This window comes from Scyliorhinus torazame, chromosome 2 (genome assembly GCF_047496885.1).
Source record: "Scyliorhinus torazame isolate Kashiwa2021f chromosome 2, sScyTor2.1, whole genome shotgun sequence".
Classification (NCBI taxonomy): Eukaryota; Metazoa; Chordata; class Chondrichthyes; order Carcharhiniformes; family Scyliorhinidae; genus Scyliorhinus; species Scyliorhinus torazame.
The window spans coordinates 219,728,382-219,754,398 of record NC_092708.1 but is presented as its reverse complement, the minus strand read 5'-3'; the positions used below and the strand labels follow the sequence as shown (position 1 = coordinate 219,754,398).

General features: G+C 49.3%; 1 protein-coding gene across 2 annotated transcripts in view; it reads left to right on the top strand.

The window, feature by feature from the left end:
• Nucleotides 1-26,017, top strand: part of acadl (acyl-CoA dehydrogenase long chain) — a 206,833-nt gene that overhangs the window by 174,522 nt on the left and 6,294 nt on the right. For both annotated transcript variants that reach the window (XM_072484136.1, XM_072484127.1), the window contains one exon: nucleotides 11,424-11,510. In XM_072484136.1, coding sequence (XP_072340237.1) covers nucleotides 11,424-11,510 — 87 coding nt within the window. The remainder of the gene's footprint in view (nucleotides 1-11,423; nucleotides 11,511-26,017) is intronic.

Below are 26,017 nucleotides of genomic sequence, written 5' to 3'. Positions count from 1 at the left end.
TGGGAAATGTTAGTGGTCAGGCTTCTGGAGCACATTCTGGTGAGCATCACACAGCTGCTGATGTACATCAGGTGGAGGCAGGAACCCCCAGGCGAGACAGCAGTCGGAGGTCTGCTAGATCCCACGACCCAGCTGGGTCCCAGCCTAATGCTGAGCCTATGGGAGAGGTAATCCCGGAGCTGATGGAGACGATAGGGAGCGGCCAGGACATTCAGAGGAAAATGTCAGCGACAGTCCAACAGATCGATAGCCGATTAGAGGAGTCTAGAGGCTAAGGGCGCAGGAGATGTCACCTGCGATGCGTGGCACCACGGCCAACACTGCTAGGGTGGTGACCGCGGTGGAAAGCCTGGTGCACGACGTCGGCACCATTAATGAAAGTGTCCAAGGAGTCGCGCCATTGGTGACAGCCATGGCTATGGGTTTCGGTAGAATGTCCGATTCGCTGGGGGATGTCACCCAGTACCATGCTGACCTTTGATGAGGTGCTGCGGGACATGTCTTGCTCTCAGATAGGAAACGCCGAGGCGATGCGGAGCTTCTGCCAGTCACAGGTGGGCACGGCTGTGCTTGTGCCACCGACAAGTGTTCCGAGACCCTCAGGCCCCAGAGGGCACCTCTAGGGGCATTGAAGATCATGGGACGAGGTAAACATCTGTCTGCCCTCCTCTGATGTGCATCCTGGGGAGACACCTAGACGTAGTGGTAGAGATAGGAAGGCAAAGCACATGGAGGATCACTGAGAGCACCAAGGGAGGGGGAAGAGGATTGTGGGGGGATTAGGTAGGGGGTGAAGGGGGGTGGGGGAGGGGCGGCACCATCGAGAGAGTGGGGAATTGTAAAACACAATAAACACTCTTGACCACAAGCAGTATGACGCCTCTTTCACTTTCTTCCGCAATGTGTCCCGACCTCCGAACACTTGGACCATCTCTCCAGGCATCTCCCCATCCCTGTGGCACTAGCCCAACTCCGGCCTTGGACATGCCCCCGGAGCTGTGTCCCATCCCCTGGATGTTCGGATGTTGGTTGCTGCGTGTGTGGTGTTGCCTCCTGCAGTGTTCAAGAACAGTGCCCATGCATGAAGATGTGATTGGGATGCTAGGCAACGAGCCCCACATGCTACGTGGCCCGCCCACCCGCGTCGATCCACTTGGGATGTGTACAGTACTCACTTAACCATGATTGCTAATTCCCTATTAGCAATAGCCTTCAGCCACATGGCCAGAGGCATCGGCAATTGGTGGGGGTTGTGGGTGGCCGGTGGGACAGACGGGCAGGGGCTACGGTTTCCCCCAGAATGGGTACACACGATCCAGGGATTGGCATGCTGGAGCCGTGAGCCCCCCAGCGCCCCCTCCCCCATCCCTTACCATGGCGGCCCATCCCTCCAGGCCCCCCCCAGCCAAGGTTCCCCACCGAGCACTGTGGTCGCAAGTCCAGCGCCTCTGGGCTCTACCTGTGAGCAAAGACAGTCCAACGCTGGCATCTCCACATCATGTGAGTTTGGTAGTCACCACTGTTTGTATATATTACGTATATGAGAAGTAATACGGTAAGATCCCTGCATGCTGGCTCCGTCCAGTAGGCGGAGTATAAATGTGTGTGCTCACCGAGTTGCAGCCATTTCGGCAGTAGCTGCAAGAGGCAACACATCTCTGCTTAATAAAGCTTTGATTACTCTACTCTCGTCTCGTCATAATTGATAGTGCATCAATTTATTAAGCAGAGATTTTACAGCGATGGGCCTCCGCATCAAGCCAGATCGCCTGCAGCTGCACCCTCAAGCAGACAACGCCACGTCGGCCTTCGACCACTGGCTAGCCTGCTTTGAAGCCTACATCGGATCAGCGACAGAACAACCCCCAGAAGCACAGAAACTCCAGATCCTGTACACACGGCTGAGCTCCGATATCTTTCCCCTTATCTGGGATGCGCCCAACTACACTGAGGCCATGGCGCTTCTTAAAGAGAACTATACCCGGCCGACCAACAAACTCTGCGCCAGGCACCTCCTGTCCACACGGCAACAACTCCCCAGTGAGTCATTGGAAGATTTCTGGCGTGCCCCGCACGCCCTGGCGAGGAACTGCGATTGCCAGGCAGTTTCGGCCGTTGAACATTCCGAACTTCTAATCAGGGACGCTTTCGTTACGGGCACAGGGTCGGTGTACATCCGCCAGCGCCTCTTAGAAGGGGGTACTCTCGACCTCGCGGCGACCAAGAAACTCGCGACCTCACTAACGGTAGCCTCCTGTAATGTTCAAGTGTTCGCCCACGACCGCACTGCGCCCCCCTCCTGGACATCGCGGACCCCACCAGCGATCGCCCCCAGCCAACCCCAAGCCTGCGCCGTGCGGCAGCCAGCCAACCCCGGGGGGCCCAAATGCTATTTCTGTGGGCAGACAAAGCACCCCCGGCAGCGCTGCCCGGCGCGGAGCGCAATCTGCAAGGCCTGTGGGAAGAAAGGACATTTCGCTGCGGTGTGCCAGGCCCATTGTTCCTGCACCCCCCACGTGCGATCCGTGGGCGCCGCCATTTTCGTCCCCGTAACCCACGTGCGGCCCATGGGTGCCGCCATCTTCCTCGCATCACAACACGTGTGGTCCGTGGGCGCCGCCATCCTCCCCCATTAGACCGTGCGGCCCGTGTGCGTTGTCATCTTTAACGCCGCCCGCCGTGGGCGCCGCCATCTTCGGCGCCTCAGGACCCCTGCTCGTCGGGCACCTCATAGGTCCGCTCATCGCCCACAATCGCCGCCGACTAGCCCGGGGCCCACCAACACCAGCCGCAGCTCGCCTCCATCACGCTCGACCAGTCGCGGCCGCACAACCTCGCAACCGTGTCAACGACGGTAAAGGTCGATTGGCACAAGACATCATGCCTTCTTGACTCCGGGAGCACGGAGAGCTTCATCCACTCTGATAAGGTAAGGCGCTGCTGCCTCGCGGTACACCCAATTACCCAACGAATCTCCCTGGCCTCCGGATCCCACTCCGTGGAGATTCGGGGGTACTGCACCGCCACCCTCACCATCCAGGGCGTAGAGTTCAGCAACGTCCGGCTCTACGTCCTCCCCAACCTCTGCGCTGCCTTGCTACTCGGCCTGGACTTCCAGTGCAACCTCCAAAGTCTAACTCTGAAATTTGGCGGGCCCCTACCACCCCTTACTGTATGCGGTCTCACGACCCTTGAGGTCGACCCACCTTCCCTCTTCGCAAACCTCGCTTCGGATCGCAAACCCGTCGCCACCAGGAGCAGACGGTACAGTGCCCAGGACAGGACCTTCATCAGGTCGGCGGTCCAGCGGCTGCTGCGGGAAGGCATCATTGAGGCCAGAAACAGTCCCTGGAGAGCCCAAGTGCTAATTGTAAAGACTGGGGAGAAACACAGGATGGTCGTTGACTACAGTCAGACCATCAATCGGTACACGCAGCTCGCGCGTACCCCCTCCCACGCATATCTCATATGGTCAATCAGATTGCACAGTACCGGGTCTTCTCGACAGTGGACCTGAAATCTGACTACCACCAGCTCCCCAAGCGCAAGGCGGACCGCCCATACACTGCGTTTGAAGCAGACGGCCGCCTTTACCACTTCCTTAGGGTTGCCTTCGGCGTCACTAATGGGGTCTCGGTCTTCCAACGGGAGATGGACAGAATGATTGACCAGTACGGACTGCGGGCCACCTTCCCGTACCTGGATAACGTCACCATCTGCGGCCACGGCCAGCAGGACCACAACGCTAACCGTTACAAATTTCTCCACACCGCCAAACTCCTGAACCTTACGTATAACAAGGAGAGGTGCGTGTTCAGCACCAACCGCTTAGCCATCCTTGGCTATGTGGTGCCAAATGGAGTTCTAGGGCCTGACCCTGACCGCATGCGCCCCCGCATGGAACAGCCCCTCCCCCACTGCCCCAAGGCCCTCAAACGATGCCTGGGGTTCTTCTCATACTATGCCCAGTGGGTCCCTAACTATGCGGACAAGGCCCGCCCACTCATTCACTCCACCGTTTTTCCCCTGATGGTCGAGGCTCACCAGGCCTTCAACCGTATCAAGGCCAACATCGCCAAGGCCGCGATGCACGCAGTCAACGAGACCCTCCCCTTTCAAGTCGAGAGAGCGATGCATCAGACGTCGCTCTGGCCCCACCCTCAACCAGGCCGGCAGACCCGTGGCATTCTTTTTACGCACCCTCCATGCCTCCGAAATTCGGCACTCCTCCGCCGAATAGGAGGCCCAAGCCATCGTAGAAGCTGTGCGGCATTGGAGGCATTACCTGGCCGGCAGGAGATTCACTCTCCTCATTGACACAGTATGTTCAATAACACACAGCGTGGCAAGATCAAAAATTATAAAATCTTGAGGTGGAGGACCGAGCTCTCCACCTACAATTACGAGATTTTGTATGGCCCGGTAAGCTCAATGAGCCCCCCGATGCCCTATCCCGAGGTACATGTGGCAGCGCACAAGTGGACCGACTCCGGGCCCTACACGATGGTCTCTGTCACCCAGGGGTCACCTGGTTCTTCAACTTCATAAAGGCCCGTAACCAACCCTACTCCATTGCGGAAGTCAGGACGGTCACCAAAGTCTGCAGGTGTGCGCGGAGTGAAAACAGCACTTCTACCAGCCAGACCGAGCACACCTGGTGAAGGAATTCCATCCCTTTGAACGCCTCAGCGTGGATGTCAAAGCCCCTCCCCTCCACCGACCGAAACACGTACTTCCTTAACGTGGTCGATGAATACTCCAGATTCCCCTTCGCCCGATATGACGTCTGCCACAGTCATCAAAGCCCTCAATAGCATCTTCACTCTGTTCGCTTTCCCCGCTTACATCCACAGCGACCAGGGATCCTCCTTTATGAGTGATGAGCTGCGTCAATTCCTGCTCAGCAAGAGCATTGCCTCGAGCAGGACGACCAGCTCCAACCCCTGGGGAAACGGGCAGGTGGAGAGGGAGAACGGGACGGTCTGGAAGGCCATCCTGCTGGCCCTACGGTCTAAAAAATTTCCCGGTCTCCCGCTGGCAGGAGGTCCTCCCCGTGCCCTCCACTCCATCCGATCGCTACTTTGCACTACGACTAACGAAACCCCCCATGAACGTCTCCTTGCCTTCCCCAGGAAGTCCACCTCCGGGGTTTCGCTCCCAACGTGGCTGGCAGCTCCAGGACCCGTTCTCCTCCGCAAGCACGTGCGCTCCACAAGGCGGGCCCTTTGGTCAAGAGGGTACAGCTACTCCATGCAAACCCGCAGTACACCTAGCGTACCCCGACGGCCGCCAAGACACAGTCTCCCTCAGGGACCTGGCACCAGCTGGGCCCCCCCCCCCCAATGCCTCAGCGCCCCCTCAGCGCACCTCACCACAGCCCCCGCCCCAGGACGATCCGTCCTCCCCTTGGTCCCACCCAGGGATGAAGGTGAGGACTACACGCTCACGGAGTCACCGGCGACCGAGCCGGCGCCTGCATCGCCACCGGGACTGCGGCGCGCACAACGGAGGATCAAGGCACCTGACCGGCTAAATTTGTGAACTTTCCCCAAAATGTACACTTTACAAATGCTCACATACATGTAAATAGTTTTCCACCACCCCTGCTGGACTCTTTTTTAACAGGGGGTGAATGTGGTAGTCACCACTGTTTGTATATATTACGTATATGAGAAGTAATCCGGTAAGGCTCCTGTACTACAGGTACGGGGGTAGATCCTGTCTGCTGACTCCGCCCAGTAGGCGGAGTATAAATGTGTGTGCTCACCAAGCTGCAGCCATTTCGGCACAGCTGCAGGAGGCAACACATCTCTGCTTAATAAAGCCTCGATTACTCTCTATTCTCGCCTCGTCGTAATTGATAGTGCATCAGTGAGCAAAGATGGCTACACATCTCCTCGGCTCCCCACAGAAGCCCTTCCGCCAGGTTCACATTTTTTCAAAAGGAATAATAATCGGCGCCAACGTGAGCACTTGCCAGGGAGGCCGCTGAATGACGGGAGGCCATGGATATGGGGTGCCTCCCGTTAATTGTATGGAAATAGGGCTTAAGTGGTGATAATTGGTTTCTCGCCACGCTATGGCGGGATCCCGATTTTGCCTACAGGAGCAGGCCGATTGCATCGCAAACTGGCGCCTGGTGCGGATCTCGTTTTGGTCTCCCGCTATTCACCGGCCTCGTTTCGCTTGAGCGAGAGCGTAACGAGGCCAGAAGATCGCGCCCAATGAGTACTGTACAAACAATATTATTAAAAGTTAATCAGATGTGAAACTTAATGTGAGGAAATGGCAAGTTGTGTATTCACCAGCCACAGTAGCTGCCCTATTACAGAATGTTTGCTGCAAAATGCGACTAATCAGGCTAATCACATCAAAGGCATTTGTCTAACTCAAATAAGGAAGCACCGTGGGAACATTTTTATTGGATTATTTTTGATTTCCCTGTAACTACTAGTAACTACTAGAAACTTTGTACCACTGAACATGAATTCTGAAAATTGCTATCCGTGAGAAATGGTGTTGGCAAGAGTTAGAATTCACCCCAAGTATGGGCGCACAGCTCATAATTGGCAATAATCTGGCCATTTATTTCAGATAAGAAATGGCCTAGCTTGTGAAAAATAAAGGCCCCCTCTGGTTCACGAGTGTTACACTCAGGTTGCTGAAGCAGATTCCTCGGGCATAGTCGAGGGAGTTTCTGCATGATCTGGGAGTGTTTGATATTGCGGCACAGATGCCTAAGATGCAACATTTTCCACCTCCAGCACCAACCTCCCTCACCTTGGCATGTACAAAACTCAAGTTTTAAAAAAGGCAGAAAGAAAGACATAATCTTCCAACTGCAGTAGCTCCTCTCTGTTCCTGCGTGGTAGTATTTTTGAAAAGTTAACTTAGAAGCTAAGATTTTGCTTTTGCTGTATTATTCAGTCAGTAGTAATGATGCAGAATATTTAAATTTGTTCCAAGCGTTGCTTTTTAAAACTGTGTGGTATTTCATTGAGGACGGCAGTAGGTCAAATGTTTCATTCAAAGTGTCTCTGAATCTCTCATCACATGGTTCCAGCTTCAGAATCTGCTGATTGCAACTAGGATCCCGCACTGCATGATATCATCAGCATGATCCCAGTAAGATTAGGGAGGGAGCAGCCACCTAGGGGCATGTGCATATTTGGTATGGACTGCAGGTGAGAGCTTGATTGATCGAATAGCCTTCTGGCACCACTGTGTGCCATGTGCTTGCACATGAAGACTACCTGGGGAACAGAGCACCTCATACCCATTGAAATGTGACTCAGTGGAAGAAAATAGCAAAACTGATTTTGTAAAGCTGATGTTATAGTAATGTGATAGTCTTATGAAATTGGTTGCTGTATGAATGCTATTTCTAGATCTTAAAATAATATTACATTTTCTGAAAAGAGAGACATGTTGCCAAAGCTTTTCATCTTGCACTCATCAGGGCAAAAGCAAGAACTTCAAATTTCAAACAGTCACCACAATTTATACTATAGGAGATAAGGGTGTTTGTTGATTGGTTGGCAAGTTAAGTCTGGTTGATTGATTGCGGCATTGCCATGGAGAAAGCAAATGGGAACTCTGGCTCCCAAACACCCAGGTAATTAGAAAAAGGCACAAGAAGCAGCACGGTGGCACAGTGGTAGCACTGCAGTCTTACGGCGCTGAGGTCCCAGGTCACTGTCCATGTGGAGTTTGCACATTCTCCCCGTGTTTGCGTGGGTTTCGCCCCCACAACCCAAAGATGTGCAAGGTAGGTGGATTGAACACGCTAAATTGCCCCTTAATTGGAAAAAATGAATTGGGTACTCTAAATTTATTTTTAAAAAGAAAAACTTCATACAAGAACAGAGAATGCTGGAAAAACGCAGCAGGTCTGGCAGCATCTATAGGGAGAAAAAGCAGAGTTAATGTTTTGGGTCCATTTAACTTCATCAGAACTAAAGAGAGGGAGACTGTGTTAGATATTACATTGTAGATGTGAGAGATTACAACAAGATGTAGCAACCTTGAGAAGAAAAGAAAGATGGCCTGGTGTGGGAGGGTTTTTGCATTGAGGCACATATGCAATATTTTTTATGACGTGTTTAAGATGGTTGAGAATCGGACTTCCGGTGGCGGCGTGTAGGAGGAGGTCACACGTTGGGTGGCTCTTGCTCGAGGCTTGATTTTTTGTTAAATGCAGGAAGTAATAAAGGAGAGGGATATCCAAAACCCAAAGTAAGCTGTTGTGAAGAAGGGGGTGAGTGAAGGTTCGCTGTTGAGTGGAAGAGTCTGCTCGGCAACTGGAAGGATGGGTCGCTGGGTGAGGCCGCACTGCTCACGGCAGAAAAGGTGACCGAGGTGACAGTTTGCAAAGCACATGGAGGTGATGAGGAAGGATGCGATGGCAGCATTCAAGATGCTGGTGGAGGAGGCGATTGCCCCGGTGAAGGGCGGTGGTGTGGAGGACATCGGCTGAGGTGCGGGAGCAGGGTGAGAAACTGAAGGGGGTGGAAGAGACTTTGTCGCAACACAGTGATCAACTCACCTCGATGGGTGAGGAGCTGCAGAGGGTGGTGGAGGCCAACTAGGGCTTGAGCTAAAGTGGAGGACCTTGAAAACAGATCTCGGCGGCAAAATCTGAGGCTCGTGGGCCTGCCCGAGGGGTGGAGGGCCCGAGGCCGACAGGATATTTTGCCAAGATGTTGGTGGAGCTGTTGGAGGAGGGAGGAAGATCCCTCTCGGTATGAACTGGATCAAGCTCATAGGACGTGGAGGCCTAAACCAAAGGTGAATGAGCCACCAAGAGCAGTGATTATTTGTTTCCGTAAGTACCACGTAAAGGAGAAGGTCCCGAGTTGGGCAAAGCAGAAGCGGGAGGTGCAGTGGGCTGAAGTTGGTATACGTATATACCGGGACTTTACTGTGGAGTTGGCAAGGAGGCAGGCGGCTTCGGCCGAGTGAAACAGCAGTGTGTGCTCCGGCATAGTCCAGCTAAGTTGAGGGTGACCTACAATTCCAAAGACTTTTATTTTGAGACGGTGGAAGCGGCGGAGGTGTTTGTGAAGGCAGAAGGACTGGGACAAAAGTGAGAAATGGGACTGAGAATTGGTATTGGACTGAGGGTTGGGGGGGGGGGGGGGGGGGGGGGGGGCGGAGGAGTGTGCGTAGCTCTATTTTTCACTGCATGTTGTTATATGTGCTAAGTGTGTTGAAGTTGCCTATTTGGACAAGTTAAGAGTTGGGATTTTCTTTTGCAATAATGGTGCTTTGGGGTTTGCGTGTTCACGCTGGGGTTGTGTGTTGAAGGGGATTTCTTTGTTTTCGTGGGGCCGGGCCGGGGGGTTTGGGGGAGGGGATTGGAGTGAGGCCTGGGCAGGGGCCTCCACACCTTCCACACTGGCTAGCTCAAGCTGGCCAGTGAACGGGAGTGTGGGGGGGGAGGGACTGTGGCCATCGGAGCCTGGTAGAATAGGTTTCGATGAGCCTCGGAGGTGTGAAAGGTTGGGGGAGGGGACCAATACGGGGTGAGGTGTTTTCGAGAGGAAGTGGATGGGAGGATTCTGGCAGGGGCTCGATGGTAACAATGGGACGGGGCGGGATAAGCCCAGAGGGCATTGCCTGGAGTTATGTGCGGGGTTTGTTGAAAGGAGGTTTGTGAGGAAAGGAAATGTGAGGTAATGCATTTTGGAAGGTCAAATGTACAAATGTGAGGTAATGCATTTTAGAAGGTCTAATGCAGGTAGGGAATATACAGTGAATGGTAGAACCCTCGAGTATTGAAAGTCAGAGAGATCTAGGTGTACAGGTCCACAGGTCACTGAAAGGGGCAACACAGGTGGAGAAGGTAGTCAAGAAGGCATATGGCATGCTTGCCTTCATTGGCCGGGCATTGAGTATAAGAATTGGCAAGTCATGTTGCAGCTGTATAGAACCTTAGTTCGGCCACACTTGGAGTATAGTGTTCAATTCTGGTCGCCACACTACCAGAAGGATGTGGAGGCTTTAGAGAGGGTGCAGAAGAGATTTACCAGAATGTTGCCTGGTATGGAGGGCATTAGCTATGAGGAGCGGTTGAATAAACCCGGTTTGTTCTCACTGGAACGACGGAGGTTGAGGGCGACCTGATAGAGGTCTACAAAATTATGAGGGGCATAGACAGATTGGATAGTCAGAGGCTGTTCCCCAGGGTAGAGGGGTCAATTACTAGGGAGCATAGGTTTAAGGTGCGAGGGGCAAGGTTTAGAGTAGATGTACGAGGCACGTTTTTTACACAGAGGGTAGTGGGTGCGTGGATCTTGCTGCCGGAGGAGGTGGTGGAAGCAGGGACGATAGTGACATTTAAGGGGCATCTTGACAAATACATGAATAGGATGGGAATAGAGGGATACGGACCCAGGAAGTGTAGAAGATTGTAGTTTAGTCGGGCAGCATGGTCGGCATGGGCTTGGAGGGCCGAAGGGCCTGTTCCTGTGCTGTATTTTTCTTCTTTTGTTCTTTTGTTTTCAGTCATCTCGGGGGTAGTGCTCGTGAACTTGGAACCAGGGCCCCTAGAAGCCTTTTTGGGGGGGTGGGGGGGGGGGTTGGGCCGGCTCGGGCAGCAGGCGGGTGGGCAGATGTTAATCTTTGCCTCGCTGATTGCTCGGAGGTGGGTCCTGTTGGGGTGGAGGTCAGCTTCTCCACCCTGTGACACTGTTTGGCGAGGGAGACCTACTTGAATTTCTTTGACTCTCGGGAAGGTGAAGTCTCAGCTGAAGGGGATGAAGGAAGGGCTTCACAATTCATGAGGGCAATTTATTATGCGCTTCGAAGAATTGGTTGTCATTGAACATTAGAGGGGAAGGGGAAGTTGGCGGTATTGTTGTATTTGGTTACACTGTTTACGGATTGATTGTTAATTTGTGGTTTTTTTTACCTGGAATGTACGGGTGGATGTTTTGCCTGTATATTATGTGGAATGCGATTTGTGTGGGGGGGATTGCTATTGTATTTTTTTTGTTTGTTTTTTCTTTGGTTGTTTGTTGATGAAAATGTTGAAAATGAGGAGAATAAAAAGATTTTTTTTAAAAAGATGGTTGAGAAAGAACACATTCTAAAGTTGATTATCTCAAAATTGAGTCCTAAGGGCTGTAATGTGCCTAATCGGAATATGGGATGCTACGTCTCTAGCTCGCGTTGGGCTTCACTGGAACATTGCAGCTTGCCACGAACTGACATGTGGGCATAAGAGAAAGCTGCAAGAATCAACCTGCCAACCAATCAGCGCCCATTTCTCCAGCAGTATAAATTATTGTGGTTGTTTGAAATTTGGCATTCTTGCATTTGTGAGTGCAAGATGAAAAGCTTCGGGAACATGTATCTCTTTTCAACAATATTCAAATTCTGTGCTACCAGACTGTTAATATTTCACTTTTTTTTTTAAATAGGGCTTCTGAACAGCAGAATAATATAGCTGATCAATGTGTGCAACTTCACGGTGGATGGGGATACATGTGGGAATACCCTATTGCGAAGTAAGTCTTAACTTATTTGATTATTTGCAGTTTTAAAGGGAAAAGGAGACCTTTTCTTCTCAAAGTACTCTTCAATGTCTATTGAAAATGTGCTGCTAAATCTCTTATGCTGGTGGTCACGGTATATTAGGTGCTCCTTTGTTTTCTGAGAACAGCAGTAGTATTTGAAGGCTACAAACTATAATTAAATGCTAGCTGAGATCATTTAGACTGTAATAGTTCAGAAAGAACTTTGGAGGTTGGAATGTACTTATTTCAGTCTGAAGATTAATACCACAGGTTAGAAACTGCCAGCATTTAAAATTGTTCTGGGTTTGTGTTGGAGAGTGACATTTGGCATATTGCCATCTTGGTATGTGATGTACAGTTTCTTTGTTTCTTGTAGCTAGGTACCTATATTAATGTATCCACTGTAGCATTGTTCACCACTTGAGTTGAGAAAGTAACTAGTAAATTTTGGTATCCAATGAGATGTTTACCTTATAACCTGACCGTCCTTTTAAGGTCATTGCTCAAATTACTGACCTCCAAGTAATGGGGTTGTTTGTAAATTATAAATTGCTTATGAACTTCAGATTTCAGTCCTTAAATCCAGAATGAAATCACTATTTTTAGAAAAACATTGTTCTGTATCTGTTGTGTGACAGGTACATGCTGGATACAAAATATCTTTGTGCAAAAGGAATCAAAACCCTGGTACATTATCAACCAAAACTGCTGATGCAATTTTCAACCAAAATTACTGATGTACTAATTTTTCAATGTTTAGTCTTACTGATGGATTTCCTTCCACATAGTCCCTGCATTTTTTCTAATCCCTGTTCCTGTGTGTTCTTTATTTTACTCTCTATTTACACCACATATCCATGCTAGAGCTCAGCCTCCCAACTTACAACCGCATGCATGTACCTGCCAGTCCTTTCACACAGTGTGTAATGCAAAGGTTTGAGAACGTGCCCCAATAGATTCAAAAACAGCTTCTTCCCCATTGTTACCAGACTCTTGAATGGCCCTCGGAACTGAACTGATCTTTCTACGCTTCTTCTCTATAGTTGTAGCACTACACTCTGTATGCTGCACAATGTCTATGTCTATATATTTACATTGTGTATTTATAGTATGTTCTATGTATTCATGGATGGAATGATCTGCCTGGGCTGTACACAGAACAATACCTTTCACTGTACCTCGGTACACATGACAATAAATAAATCAAATCAATATTTCAACAATATCTTGTATTCATATTTAACATAGTAAAACATCTCAAGATACTTCAAAGGCAGACAAGTTAGATGATCAGTTTTTTGAGAACAAGGTAAACAGGAAATATTTCTGCTGGGTGAGAAAGGGAAAATAGAGAGACCAAGATATTGGGGCTAGGATAGAAGGGGCCTTTAGGAGCATTGATTTGGTGGGAAGGGTGAAGCCTCCTCCTTGCTGTAAATGCTGTGATGTTCTTCTTGGTGCACACTCTTCCATCCCCTGGAAGTCCCACTTCATCATTTGATCTTGTGATAAACGGTGATGGAGCCAATTGGCAGAAATGAGTCTCTCCAAATTCCAGGTCATAGAATGAAAAAACACAGAAGAAGGCTATTTGGTCTATTGTACCTGTACTGGCTCTGAAAGAGCTGTCCAATTAGTTCCTTTCCCCTGTTTTGTTTTCTCATGGTCCTGTAAATGTTACCAAACTAATAGGGTAGAGAGAGGTAGAATTTATTTCCCCTGATTTGGCAAAATAGGATTAAGAATAAAGCCTAGATCCCTTCTGTAAATGGCAATTGATGCTAGGTCATTTGATCTGAGATTGATCAATTTCTGCTAACCCAATGGTATTAAGGGATAGAGGGCAGAGGCATATATTTTATATGGGGTTAGAAAACATCAGCCATAATTTCATTGAGTGGGATTACAGTGCTAGTAAATTAGTTTTAGTTTTTTAAAAAAAGATACTGAATAAGTCCCGAAAGACGTGTTTGTTAGGTAATTTGGACGGTGCCAGAATGTGGCGACTACGGGCTTTTCGCGGTAACTTCATTGCAGTGTTAATGTAAGCCTACTTGTGACAATAAAGATTATTATTATTAATTAATGGGACTGAAAGTTGGTAATCCCCTGAACCTGATGATCTACACCCCAGTGTGTTGAAAGAGGTGCCTTTAGAGATGGTGGATGCTTTGGTGGTCATCTGAAATTCTTTAATGGTTCCTGCAGATTGGAAGATAGAAAATGTAACCCCGTTGTTTGAGAGGTGGGAAAGAAAAAATGGGAACTAGAGACCTGTTTGCCTGACATTAGTAGAAATGTTTGAAAATGCTAGAATCTATTGTAAAAGAAGTGACAGCCAGACACTTAGAAAATAATGGTAGGATTGGACAGAGTTAATGTGGATTTATAAAAGGGAATTAATACTTGACAAACTGGGAGTGTTTTGAGCAAATAACTAGCAGAATAGATAAGGGGGAACCAGTGGAAGTCGTCTATTTGGATTTTAAGAAGGCTTTCAAAATGGTCCCTCACGAGATTAGTAAACAAAATTAAAGCTCATGGTATTGGAGGCAATTTCTGACATGGATTGAGAACTGCTTAATGGACATAAAACAGAGGATATGAATAAACTGGTCACTCTCAGGTTGGCCAGCTGTGACTCATAGACCCAGCTATTCACAATCTATAATCAATGATTTGGATGCAAGGACCAAATGTAATATTTCCAAATTTGCTGATGGTACAAGACTAGGTGGGATGTGAGTTGTGAGGAGAATGCAAAAAGGTCTCAAATAAACTTAGGCAAGTGAAGTAAATGGGCAACTCATTGAACACTTGGCAGATGGAATATAATGTGCAAAAATGTGAAGTTATCTATTTTGGGAAGAAAAACAAATGCAGAACACCTCACACTATATACTTATATAATATATGTATATAGATTTCCTCATGGCTAATTTCTAAAATTATTTTTTTTTAAAAAGACCTTAAAATGGCTGAAGTCATGTATGTTTGGGACCCTGAACAAAAGGAGCTACCATGTCAGTATTGTATAAACTTGCACCTCATTATCTCCGAAGAGACACTATTGAGCTCTGTGGGTTGCAGAGACCAAATTCAAAGGAAATTATGCAAAGGCCATCCGCATTTCATAGAATTATCATAGAATTTACGGTGCAGAAGGAGGCCATTCGGCCCATCGAGTCTGCACTGGCTCTTGGAAAGAGCACCCTACCCAAGGTCAACACCTCCACCCTATCCCCATAACCCAGTAACCCCACCCAACGCTAAGGGCAATTTTGGACACTAAGGGCAATTTATCATGGCCAATCCACCTAACCTGCACATCTTTGGACTGTGGGAGGAAACCGGAGCACCTGGAGGAAACCCACGCACACACAGTGACCCAAGCCGGAATTGAACCTGGGACCCTGGAGCTGTGAAGCAATTGTGCTATCCACAATGCTATCGTGCTGCCCGGTAAGCCAGGCCTAACCTGTCTATCTGCTCGCGCAAGTCTTAACGGTTGGAACGTTTAGCCATTTCAGGAACCCAGATTCGGGTGTTTGGAGATTGGCTGGCCCCAGTGATGACTCTGTTTGACTGATGTGGCTGGTGGCCAATGAGTGGGCTCGAGGGTTACGTTCTGTCCAGTAACAGATGTTGATTGGATATTATCTCACCGGAATGTTTCCCCGAGCAACAAAGTTCTATTTTAGTTTTACCTTTGATTCGGCAGCTGGGGTGTAGGGTTCTGATTATTTCTCTTTCAAAAGATCCAGCTAAACTCTCTCCAGTGAGCACTCTCTCTCTGGGTGCCATTCTCTTGAAACTGGAAAGGCTTGAGGTCAAACCACGAGCTGGAGGCTAGGTTTGATATGAGACAAGGGGCAGGATTCTCCCCTACACGGCGGGGCGGGGGGTTCCAGTGTAATGGAATGGCGGGAACCACTCCGGTGTCGGGCCGCCCCAAAGGTGCGGAGTCTTCCGCACTTTTAGGGACCAAGCCCTCACCTTGAGGGGCTAGGCCCGCGCCGGAGTGGTTTCCCGCTCCGCCGGCTGGCGAGAAAGGCCGTTGGCGCCACGGCAGCCGGCGCCGAAAGGTTGTCGCCGGGCGACGCATACGCGGGAGCGTCAGCAGCTGCTGACGTCATCCCCGCACATGCGCAGGGGAGGGGGTCTCTTCCGCCTCCGCCATAGTGAAGACCATGGCGAAGGTGGAAGAAAAAGTGTCCCCACGGCACAGGCCCGCCCACGGATCGGTGGGCCCCGATCCCGGGCCAGGCCACCGTGGCGGCACCCCCCGGGGTCAGATCGCCCCGCGCACCCCCCAGGACCCCGGAGCCCGCCCGAGCCGCCTTGTCCCGCCGTTCAAAAGGTGGTTTAATCCACGCCGGCGGGAGAGGGTTGACAGAGGCAGGACTTAGGCCCATCACGGGCCGGAGAATCGCCAGGGGTGGGCCCACCGACCGACGCGGCGCGATTCCCGCCCCCGCCGAATCTCTGGTGGCGGAGAATTCGGGATACGGCGGGGGCGGGACTCATGCCAGCCCCCGGTGATTCTCAGACCCGGTGGGGGGGTCGGAGAGATTTCTCAAGAAAGAGGCCTGGAAACAAATCATAAACTGAAAGCAGAGTCTGATTTCAAGCCAAGGAGCCTCTCCAGGGAAAGCTGTGACTAATACATTTCTAAACTACAGCGAAGATCATTACGGACTGCAACCCAAGGACTTCAATCCACAAGTATATTGTGAAGAAAGCATGCTGCAAACTATCATTTGAAGAAAAGACTCTTATCTTCTCACCTTTGCCCTTATTATTTTCACTCCTTCCCACCCCCCCCACTTTGTGTTTGTCTGTCTCGTTTGTGTGGGTCGAGGATGGGACAGTTAAATGAGGTAGTAAGTGAGCCTGTTGTTCAGTTGCATTTACTGCATATTTCATATTTGCTCTTGTAATAAATAAACAGTAATTGTGTTTCAACTTACACACCTGGGGCGAGATTCTCCGACCTGGCGTCGCCGGGGGCTGGCGTGAATCCCGCCCCCTCCGGTTGCCGAATTCTCCACCAGATATTCGGCGGGGGCGGGAATCACGCCACGCCGGATGGCGCCCCCCCCCCCCCCCCGATGATTCTCCGGCCCGAATGGGCCGAAGTCCCACCGCTAAAATGCCTGTCCCGCCGGCGTAGATTAAACCACCTACCTTACCGGCGGGACAAGGCGGCATGGTCGGGCTCCGGGGTCCTGGGGGGGCGGGGGGGGCGATCTGGCCCCGGGGGTGCCCCCACGGTGGCCTGGCCCGCGATCGGGGCCCACCGATCTGCGAGCGGGCCTGTGCCGTGGGGGCACTCTTTCCCTTCCGCCTTCACCACGGTCTCCACCATGGCGGAGGCGGAAGAGACTCCCTCCACTGCGCATGCGCGGGAATGCCGTCAGCGGCCGCTAACGCTCCCACGCATGCGCCGCCCAGAGATGTCATTTCCGCGCCAGCTGGCGGGGCACCAAAGGCCTTTTCCGCCAACTGGTGGGGCGGAAATTAGTCCGGCGTGGGCCTAGCCCCTTAAGGTTGGGGCTCGGCCCCCCAAGATGCGGAGCATTCCGCACCTTTGGGGCGGCGCGATGCCCGACTGATTTGCGCCGTTTTGGGCGCCAGTCGGCGGACATCGCGCCGATACTGGAGAAATTCACTTGTTTAGTGGGAAATTCACTTGTTTAGCATGTGGCACTTGCCCAGAGTGGTGTAACTCCAATTATACTGCTCTGCTGCACAGCAAAGCTCAGTCTGCCATTTTACCATTTACAAGCAACGGCACAGCCAAGGGGCTCTGTCCAAATTGAATACCTGACCCATCTACACTGTTTATATTGCCTGCAACACAGACACACAGATCCTCATATGAAGTCAACTCTATTAGTGTAAGGGTCCTTTCTGTTTAATTCCTTATTTTCCTTTTGCCGTTACATTTTGATCCATGGCTGTTTAATGGAGCTGTTACTTTAAGGCAAAGCTACCTGAATCTTTAATTCAAACAGGAAGATCAAGAATGCTGTGCTGTTTTAGACTGACATCAGTGATGACTCGGATTGATTGACGTGGCTGGTGGTCAAGGAATGGGCCTAAAAGGTGGTGTTCTGCCCGGTAACAGGTGGTGATTGGATCTGTTCCCACTGAATGGTTCCAAGACCCAAAGCACTTTCAGTTTTGCTTTGGCAGCTAAGGGAGAAAATCTCTCCTTTTCCCACTCTGTTTCTCCAGAAGTAACCAGCTAATTCTCACCAAAAGCTCACTGTGGGAACCCAACACTCTCTACAGTTAAGGCTGATGCAAGCAGAGACCAAAATCTGACAACTCTTTTTGCAGAACAGGCCAATGTGAAACCAGGGGCCTTTCCTGGAAGAGCTGCAAGATATTGCTAACTGCAAGGAAGATCATTACAGGCAGTAAACCAAAAACTTTAAACCACACTCATAATGTGAGGAAAATGCACGAAGGAACTCCCCATCTGAAGCAAGGACTCTTACTGTTTGACCTTAATCCTTATTATTTTTTACCCCTTTCTATCCCACTGTGTTTGTCTGCCTTGTGTGTGTGGGTAGAGAGTGGGGCAGTTAAAGAGGGTGTCCATTAGACAATAAGGCATAGGAGCAGAATTAGGCTAATTTGGCCCATTGCGTCTGCTCCACTATTTGATCATGACTGATGTGTTTCTCACCCCCATTTTCCTGCTTTTGCCCCATAACCCCTGATCCCCTTATTTATCAAGAACCTATCTACCTCTGTCTTAAAGACACTCAGTGACTTAGCCTCCACAGCCTTCTGCGGCAATGAGTCCCACAGATTTACCACCCTCCTGGCTGAAGAAATTCCTCCTCTTCTCTGTTTTAAAAGATCATCCCTGCAGTCTGAGGCTGTGCCCTTGGGTTCTAGTTTTTACTACTAGTGGAAACATCCTCTCCACGTTCACTCTATCTGGGCCCCTCAGTATTGTTGCTAACTTTTGGTTGGGTCTTAAATGTTTCTCGTTGTGTCTTTACTTAATTTGCTCTGTTTCTGTAACCTTTGCTCTAGAGTCGCCAGGTATCTTTATGGTACCACCACGAGGTTCAAGTTCAAGTGCTGATCAATAACTCAATACACCAGTTAGTAAGATTCAAATCAAAACACATTTATTATACACAGTCAATCACTACTTATGCATCAAACTCTACTTACTAGACTATCTCTAACACTAAAAGGCCTATACTTAGCTTTGGAACTGGCCCACCAGGTCAGGGGAACAAATGGCCTTTTGTTCGATTCTGAGTCTGCAGGATTCAAAGCTCGTATAGACTGGTAGCTAGGAGCGCCTATCTCGTAGCGTGCGTTGACTGGAGACTTACTTGGTTGATGTAGCGGCCAGGCAGGTCACTGTCAAGGGTTGTTTCGAGCTGCTGAGTGACCCTGCCAAGAAGGACAAATTGAACTTGGGGACTCTATTTTATAGTCCCCAGGGGCTTCACGCCCTTTTGGGCGGACCCCGTACCTGGTTCCAAGTGATTGGGCTAAATTCTGATCACTTGGATCGATTTCCCCAATACTGGAGCTGTTCCCTGATCGCTGGGCGGTTCCTAAGTGTCCGTTGGCCTTCCTTTGTCTTGGCTCCTGCTGGCGCCGAGGAGTCTGGCTTGGCCTTGTTTACCTCAACTGTTTCCAATTGTTCCCGGGGATCGCTCATTAATATGTAGATGGTTGTTAGTTTCAGTGCTGTCTGGGTTCCTGCAAGTTCTGATTACAGGAAACTTTGCACCTGCTTGTTTTTCCTGCGTTGGCTGAATTTCCCTGCATTCTTAGCGGATCTCCATTTTAAAGTCGGGAAGTGGCCAACCCAGGTGGCTACAGTATCCTGTGAGCTTCAATAAGATCCCCCCTCATCCATCTAAACTCCCTCAACCTCTCCTCAGATGACAAGCTCTTCATTCCAGGGATCATTCTTGTGAACCTCCTCTGAACCCTTTCCAAATGGGATCTGACCAAAGCCTTATACAGCCTCTGAAGTACATCCCTGCTCTTGTATTCTAGCTCTCTTGACATAAATGTTAACATTGAGTTTGCCTTCCTAACTGCCGACTGAACCTGCATGTTAAGAGAATCTTGAACTCGGACTCCTAGTTCCTTTGTACCTCTGATTTTCTAAACCTTTTCCCATTTAGAAAATACTCTATGCATCTATTTTTCCTACCAAGTGCATAAATTCTCACTTTTCCACATTGTATTCCTTCTGCCACTTCTTTGCCCACTCTCCTAGCCTGTCCAAGTCCTTCTCTTGATAGTCTTTGACCCTTGGCTGTTCAATAATTAGTCACCAGGTTTGTATGTTTAAACACAAGTACTGTTTATAACAAGAACAAATATGAAATTGCAGTAAATGCAGTTGCTTAACACGGGGGAGGGTTCAGTTGTGTAGAGAATTAGAAAATCAAAGTTAAAGGAAAAGGTAGGAGCGCAGGTTAATGACGAGTACTTTCAATTAGTTAAAGGTGCCGTGGGCTCAGGAGAGGTTAGTAAAGTTTCCAAAACACGTAATAGAACAAATAGTGTAGAAGGCGACAGGAATCTAACTTCAGGCAGAGCAAAAAAGGCAACAAATATGAGAAGGGATGTTGTCAATGCAGGACTGAAGGTGTTATAGTATACGCAACAAGGTAAATGAGCTTGTTGCACACAAAATGTACAGGTGTGGCCGGTACGCTGTTGTGGGCATCACAGAGACATGGTTGCAAGGGGATCAGGGCTGGGATCCAAATATCCACAGATATATATCCTATTGAAAGGATGGGCAGAGGGGGCGGGACTGCATTGTTAGTAAGGAATTAAATTAAAATGCTAGCAAGAAGCGATATAGGATTAGAAGGCATAGAATCTGTGTGGCTAACGTCGAGGAATCGCAAAGGAAAAAAGACCCTGATGGGAGTTATGTGCAGGCCCCCTAACAGTAGTCCGGATGTGGGGCAGAAAATAAATCAGGAGATAGAAAAGGCATATAAGAAAGGCAATATTACAATAATCATGGGGGACTTCAATATGCAGGTGGACTGAGAAAATCAGATTGATAGCAGATCCCAAGAAAAGGAATTTATGGAATATCTACAAGATGGTGTTTTGGAGCAGCTTGTCGTAGAGCCCACTAATGAACAAGCAATTCTGGATTTGGTGATGTGTAATGAGGCATTAGGGAACTTAAGGTGAAGGAACGAACCCTTAGGGGGCAGTGACCACCGTATGATTAGAGAGGGAGAAGCTGGAATCAGATAACAGTATTACATTTGAATAAAGATAACTACAAAGACATGAGGGAGGAGCTGGCCACAGTTGATTGGTAGGGGAGCCTAGCAGGAAAGACAATCGAACAGCAATGGCAGAAGGTTTTGGGGGTTATCCGAGAGGCACAACAGAAATTCATCCCAAGGAGGAGGAAACATGCTAAGGGGGAGGATGCGGCATCCATGGCTGTTGAGGGAAGCCAAGAACAGCATAAAAGCAAAAGAAAAAGCATACAAGGTGGCGAGGATTAGTGGGAAGCCAGAGGATTGGGAAGCCTTTAAAGGGGCGGCACGGTGGCACAGTGGTTAGCACTGCTGCCTCACAGCTCCAGGATTCCAGGTTCAATTACGGCCTCGGGTGACTGTGTGGAGTTTGCACTTTCTCCCAGTGTCTGCATGGGTTTCCTTTGGGTGCTCCGGTTTCCCCCCTCAGTCCAAAATGTACAGGTTATGTGGATTGGCCATGCCCCTTAGTGTTCAAAAAGTTAGATAGGGTTACGGGGATAGGATGGAGGCTTGGGCTTAGGTAGGGTGCTCTTTTGGATGGGTTGGTGCAAACCCGATGGGCCGAATTACCTCCTGCACTGTACATTCTATGAAAAGCGGGAAGAGGACAACTAAAAAAGCAATCAGTTGGGGGGGGGGGCTGGTGGGGAAGAAGAAGCTAGCTAGTAATTTTTTTTTTACCGCATTTTATTAAAACTTGTATCAAAGTAGGTGACAGCAAATAAACACCCTGGGAAACATTCTTCCCAACAATCAACTACACAGTTTGTACAGAATCTTTCTCCTTTTTCACCCCCTCCCCCTGCGACGAACAGATCCTCAAACACGGTCACAAACATCCCCCACCTTCTCTCAAACTCCCCTGCTGAGCCCCTTAACTCATACTTTATCTTCTCTAACCGCAGGAAGTCGCACAGGTCACCCAACCATGCTGCTACCCCCGGTGGCGATGCCGACCGCCACTCTAGCAAAATTTGTCACCGTGCAATCAGAGAGGCGAAGGCCAAGACATCGGCCTTCCTCCTCTCCATGAGCCCCGGCTTCTCTGAAACCCCAAATATCGCCACCAAAGCGTCCAGGTCCACTCCCTCCTCCACTATCCTGACTAAGACCGCGAACACTCCCGCCCAGAAACTTCCCAATTTTTCACAACCCCAAAATATGTGCGCATGATTTGCTGGCCCCCGCCCACACCTCACACTCATCTGCTACCCCCTGAAAGAACCCACTCATTCTCGCCCGAGTCATTTGCACCCTGTGCACCACCTTAAACTATATCAGGCTCATCCTAGCATAAGAGGAGGTCCCGTTTACCCTAAGCAGTGCCTCACTCCATATTCCCCAATTGATCTCCATTCCCAACTCCGCTTCCCATTTCTCCTTGATCTTCACCACCCTCCCGCCTCCTTGCTCCCCCAGCCACTTATATATATCCCCAATTCTTCCCATCCCTTCCACATCCGGAAGCAGCAGTCGCTCCAGCAGGGTGTATCCCGGCAATCTAGGGAACCCCTTCCAGACCTTTTGTGCAAAGTCCCTAACCTGCAGATACCTGAGCTCACTCCCCCTCGGCAGCTCTACCCTCTCCCTTAGCTCCTCCAGACTGGCGAACCCTTCCTCCAAATACAAATCCCTCATCTTGACCAGACCCACTTCCCTCCACTTCCTGTTTACACTATCCATCCTCCCCCGGCTCAAACCCATGATTCTCGCACAGCGGCGTTAGCACCGACATCCCTTCCACCCTAAAATGCCTCCTCAGCTGATTCTATATCTTCACCGTGGACTGCACCACTGGGATCCCTGAATACCTACTCTGAGCCATTGGCAATGCTGCCATCACCATAGCCCTCAAAATAGACCCCTTACAAGATTCCTCTTCCAGCCTAACCCACTCTACCCCTTCTCCTTCCCACCACCGCCGCACCTTGTCCACATTCGCCGCCCAATAATAATGAAGCAAGTTTGCCAACGCCAACTCCCCTTGCTGCCTCTGCCTCTGTAGCAGGGGAAGCTAGCTAGTAATATAGAAGAAGATAGCAGAGATTTTCTTTCAACATCTGAAAGGTAAGAGAGGCAAGAGTAGACATTGGACCACTGCAAAATGAGGCTGGGGAAGTAGTCATAGGAAACAACGAAAGGGGAGAGCAACTGAATAGTGCAGATCCCTGAGGTAACCAAGACGTTGGGATCAATCCTCTTCACCTCGGGCGAGTGGCGTTCAGCAACGATCCCCACAAACGGGGACCAGATGGAATGGCACTCATGGGGTCTCCCAGGGGATTAGAGGTCCCCATGTGCATGCCTTTTGGGCAGAGTGGTACCCTGGCACTGCTGGTGCCACCTGGCACCCTGGCAGTGCCAGCTGGCAGGGGCACTACCAAGGCAACAGGCTGGCACTGCTGCCAATTGGGTTAGAGATGCCCTGCGTGGGTGTTTGGGGGGGGGGTGCGTGGACCCTTCCGTAGTGTATTGGGGCTTTGAGGTGTTCAGGGATCGCGTTGGGGGCCTCGGAGATTAGGACGGCATTTAAAAATTGGGTTCTGATCTACACCGAGGAGCTACGGTGAGCGGAGCTCCTCGGTGTCGAAAACGGGGCTGCTATGTGCAGCCTTGGCCGCATGCTCCCCGCTGAGGCCCCTGATTTAACGCGAGTTGCGATGTATAGCCATGTGTTTCTCAGCACTGTGAGCACCAGGAAACACGTGGATAAACGCACTCGCTATGGGACTTTGTTACCATTTAGTTGAATTGTGCCCATAATGTTAGATGATTCACAAAGATAATTCTCACTTCTGCAAGTAAGGATATGGGCAGCACGGTTGGTTCACAGCGCCAGGGACCCGGGTTCAATTCCCATCTTGGGTCACTGTCTGTGAGGAGTCTGCACGTTCTCCCCGTGTCTGCGTGGGTTTCTTCCGGCTGCTCCGGTTTCCTCCTACAAGTCCCGAAAGATGGCTTGTTAGCTGAACTAGACATTCTGAATTCTCCCTCAGTGTACCCGAACAGGCGCCGGAGTGTGGCGACGAGGGGATTTTCACAGTAACTTGATTGCAGTATTAATGTAAGCCTACTTGTGACAATAATAACGATTATTATTAGTTACTTTGCATCAGTTTTCACAGTGAACGACACCAGTGAGATACCAGAACTTAAGGAGAATCAGGGGGCAGAGGTGAGTGCAGTGGCCATCACTGAGGAGGAGGTTCTGGGGAACCAGAGGGGACAATCTCAGAATAAGGGGTTCGCCATTTAGGACTGAAATGAGGAGGGATTTCTTCACTCGGAGGGTTGTGAATCTTTGGAATTCTCTACCCGAGTGGGCTGTGAAACTCGGTCATTGAGTATGTTCAAGAATGAGATTGATAGATTTCCAGATAGTAATGCTGTCAATGTTTACGGAGGTAGTGTTTGAAAATGGCCCTGAGGTAGGAGACTAACCATGACCTAGCTGGATGGCGGAGCAGACTCGATTAGACTACTGCTTCGAATGTTCCTAAAAATATTTTTCTTGCTCCCAAGGACCAAGTCAGGATAGATTTGTTAGCAGCGAAATGGAAGACAGAAACATAACTAATTGTACATTAATGTGGGGAAAAATGCATTGAATTTAAATAGTGAAGGCTTAATTGCCCCCCCACACCAAACCTAGCATTCCCTTAGCATTTTTGAATATTCTAATAATCTATATATGTGGATCTCGGAACACCGTTTCCAATTTTTGACTATTTGGAAACGTTTAAGTGGATGACCTCATTTGTCATAGTTGGCTGCAACCTTTCAACAATACATTCTAACAGTAACAACACTTTTAAAAGTTTTACAGGCTGCAAATAGAACCATTGAAAGTTAAGTTGCTGAAAGGGGCCATTCAGCCCATCATGCCTGTACTGGACAAAAGAGTCAAGAAACTAGCTGCTCATTTTAATCCAGTTTCCAGCACCTGATCCAGAGCCTTTCAGGTTACAGCACTTTAGATGCAGATCCAGGTACCTTTTAAATGAGCTGGACATTTCTGCCTCAATCACCAATGCCGGCAGTGAATCCCAGATGCCCACCACCATCTGGGTGAAAACGTTTTTTCTCATAATAATGTTTATTAGTGTCACAAGTAGGCTTACATTCACAGTGCAATAAAGTTACTGTGAAAATCCCCTAGTCGCCACATTCCGACGCCTGTTCGGGTACACTGAGGGAGAATTCAGAATGTCCAATTCACCTAACAAGCACGTCTTTTGGGACTTGTGGGAAGAAACCGGAGCATCTGGAGGAAACCCACGCAGACACACCAAGAACGTGCAGACTTCTGCGCAGACAGTGACCAAAGCGGGAATCGAACCTGAGACCCTGGCGCTGTGAAGCAACAGTGCTACCACTGCTACTGTGCCGCCCTTGTCTCCTCTAATCCTTCTGCCAATCACCTATGCCCCATATTAATTGACCCCTCAGCTCGGGGAAACGAGGCTTTCCTGCCTAACCTATCGAGGCTCCTCATAAGTGATTTAACACATTCTCGTTGTGAAAAGCACTATTTAATTGCAAATCTTTCTTGCCATCTCAGACCTGCTTTCCTGCCCCTTGGGCTGTGAGCAACAGGAGTGATTTACTAGTATTTATAAAAAAAGATATTCCTTTGACACAGTATATTGGATCATTGTCCAATTGTCTTTACCTGGATCGTACCTGGCCTGCAACAAAAGGTTTACATTCAAATGATTTTTTAAATCAGCGAACCACTTTGAAAAGTGGACTATTTCGTCAAAGTAAGCTTTTAGTCTATCTCTTGGGTCTCCTGAATTCTATTAACTTTTCAGCAGCTTTTATACATTCAATTGGAGACTTGGGCACATCATTTCCAGCTATCACATTCGAGGTAATTAACAATAGGATTTCTGCATGCTCTATTGATGGAGAGTCTGCCATCAGATTGTAAAGAAATTGAGTAAAGTGAAATTGCTGGCCAGTTTCTGTATATTGATTTGAACCAACAAGGGATGGTGCTCAGAATCACAGAATGAGACAACACAAGGCCATTCAGCCATTCATGCTTGTTTTGAAAAACACATTCAATTAATTCCATTCCACATTCCTGCTTGATCCTCATAGTCCTGTAAATGTTTCCCTTTCAAATATTTATTCAATTCCATTTTTAAAAAATATATATTTTTATTCTCCTTTTTCACATTTTCATCCAAATTTGCACCCACC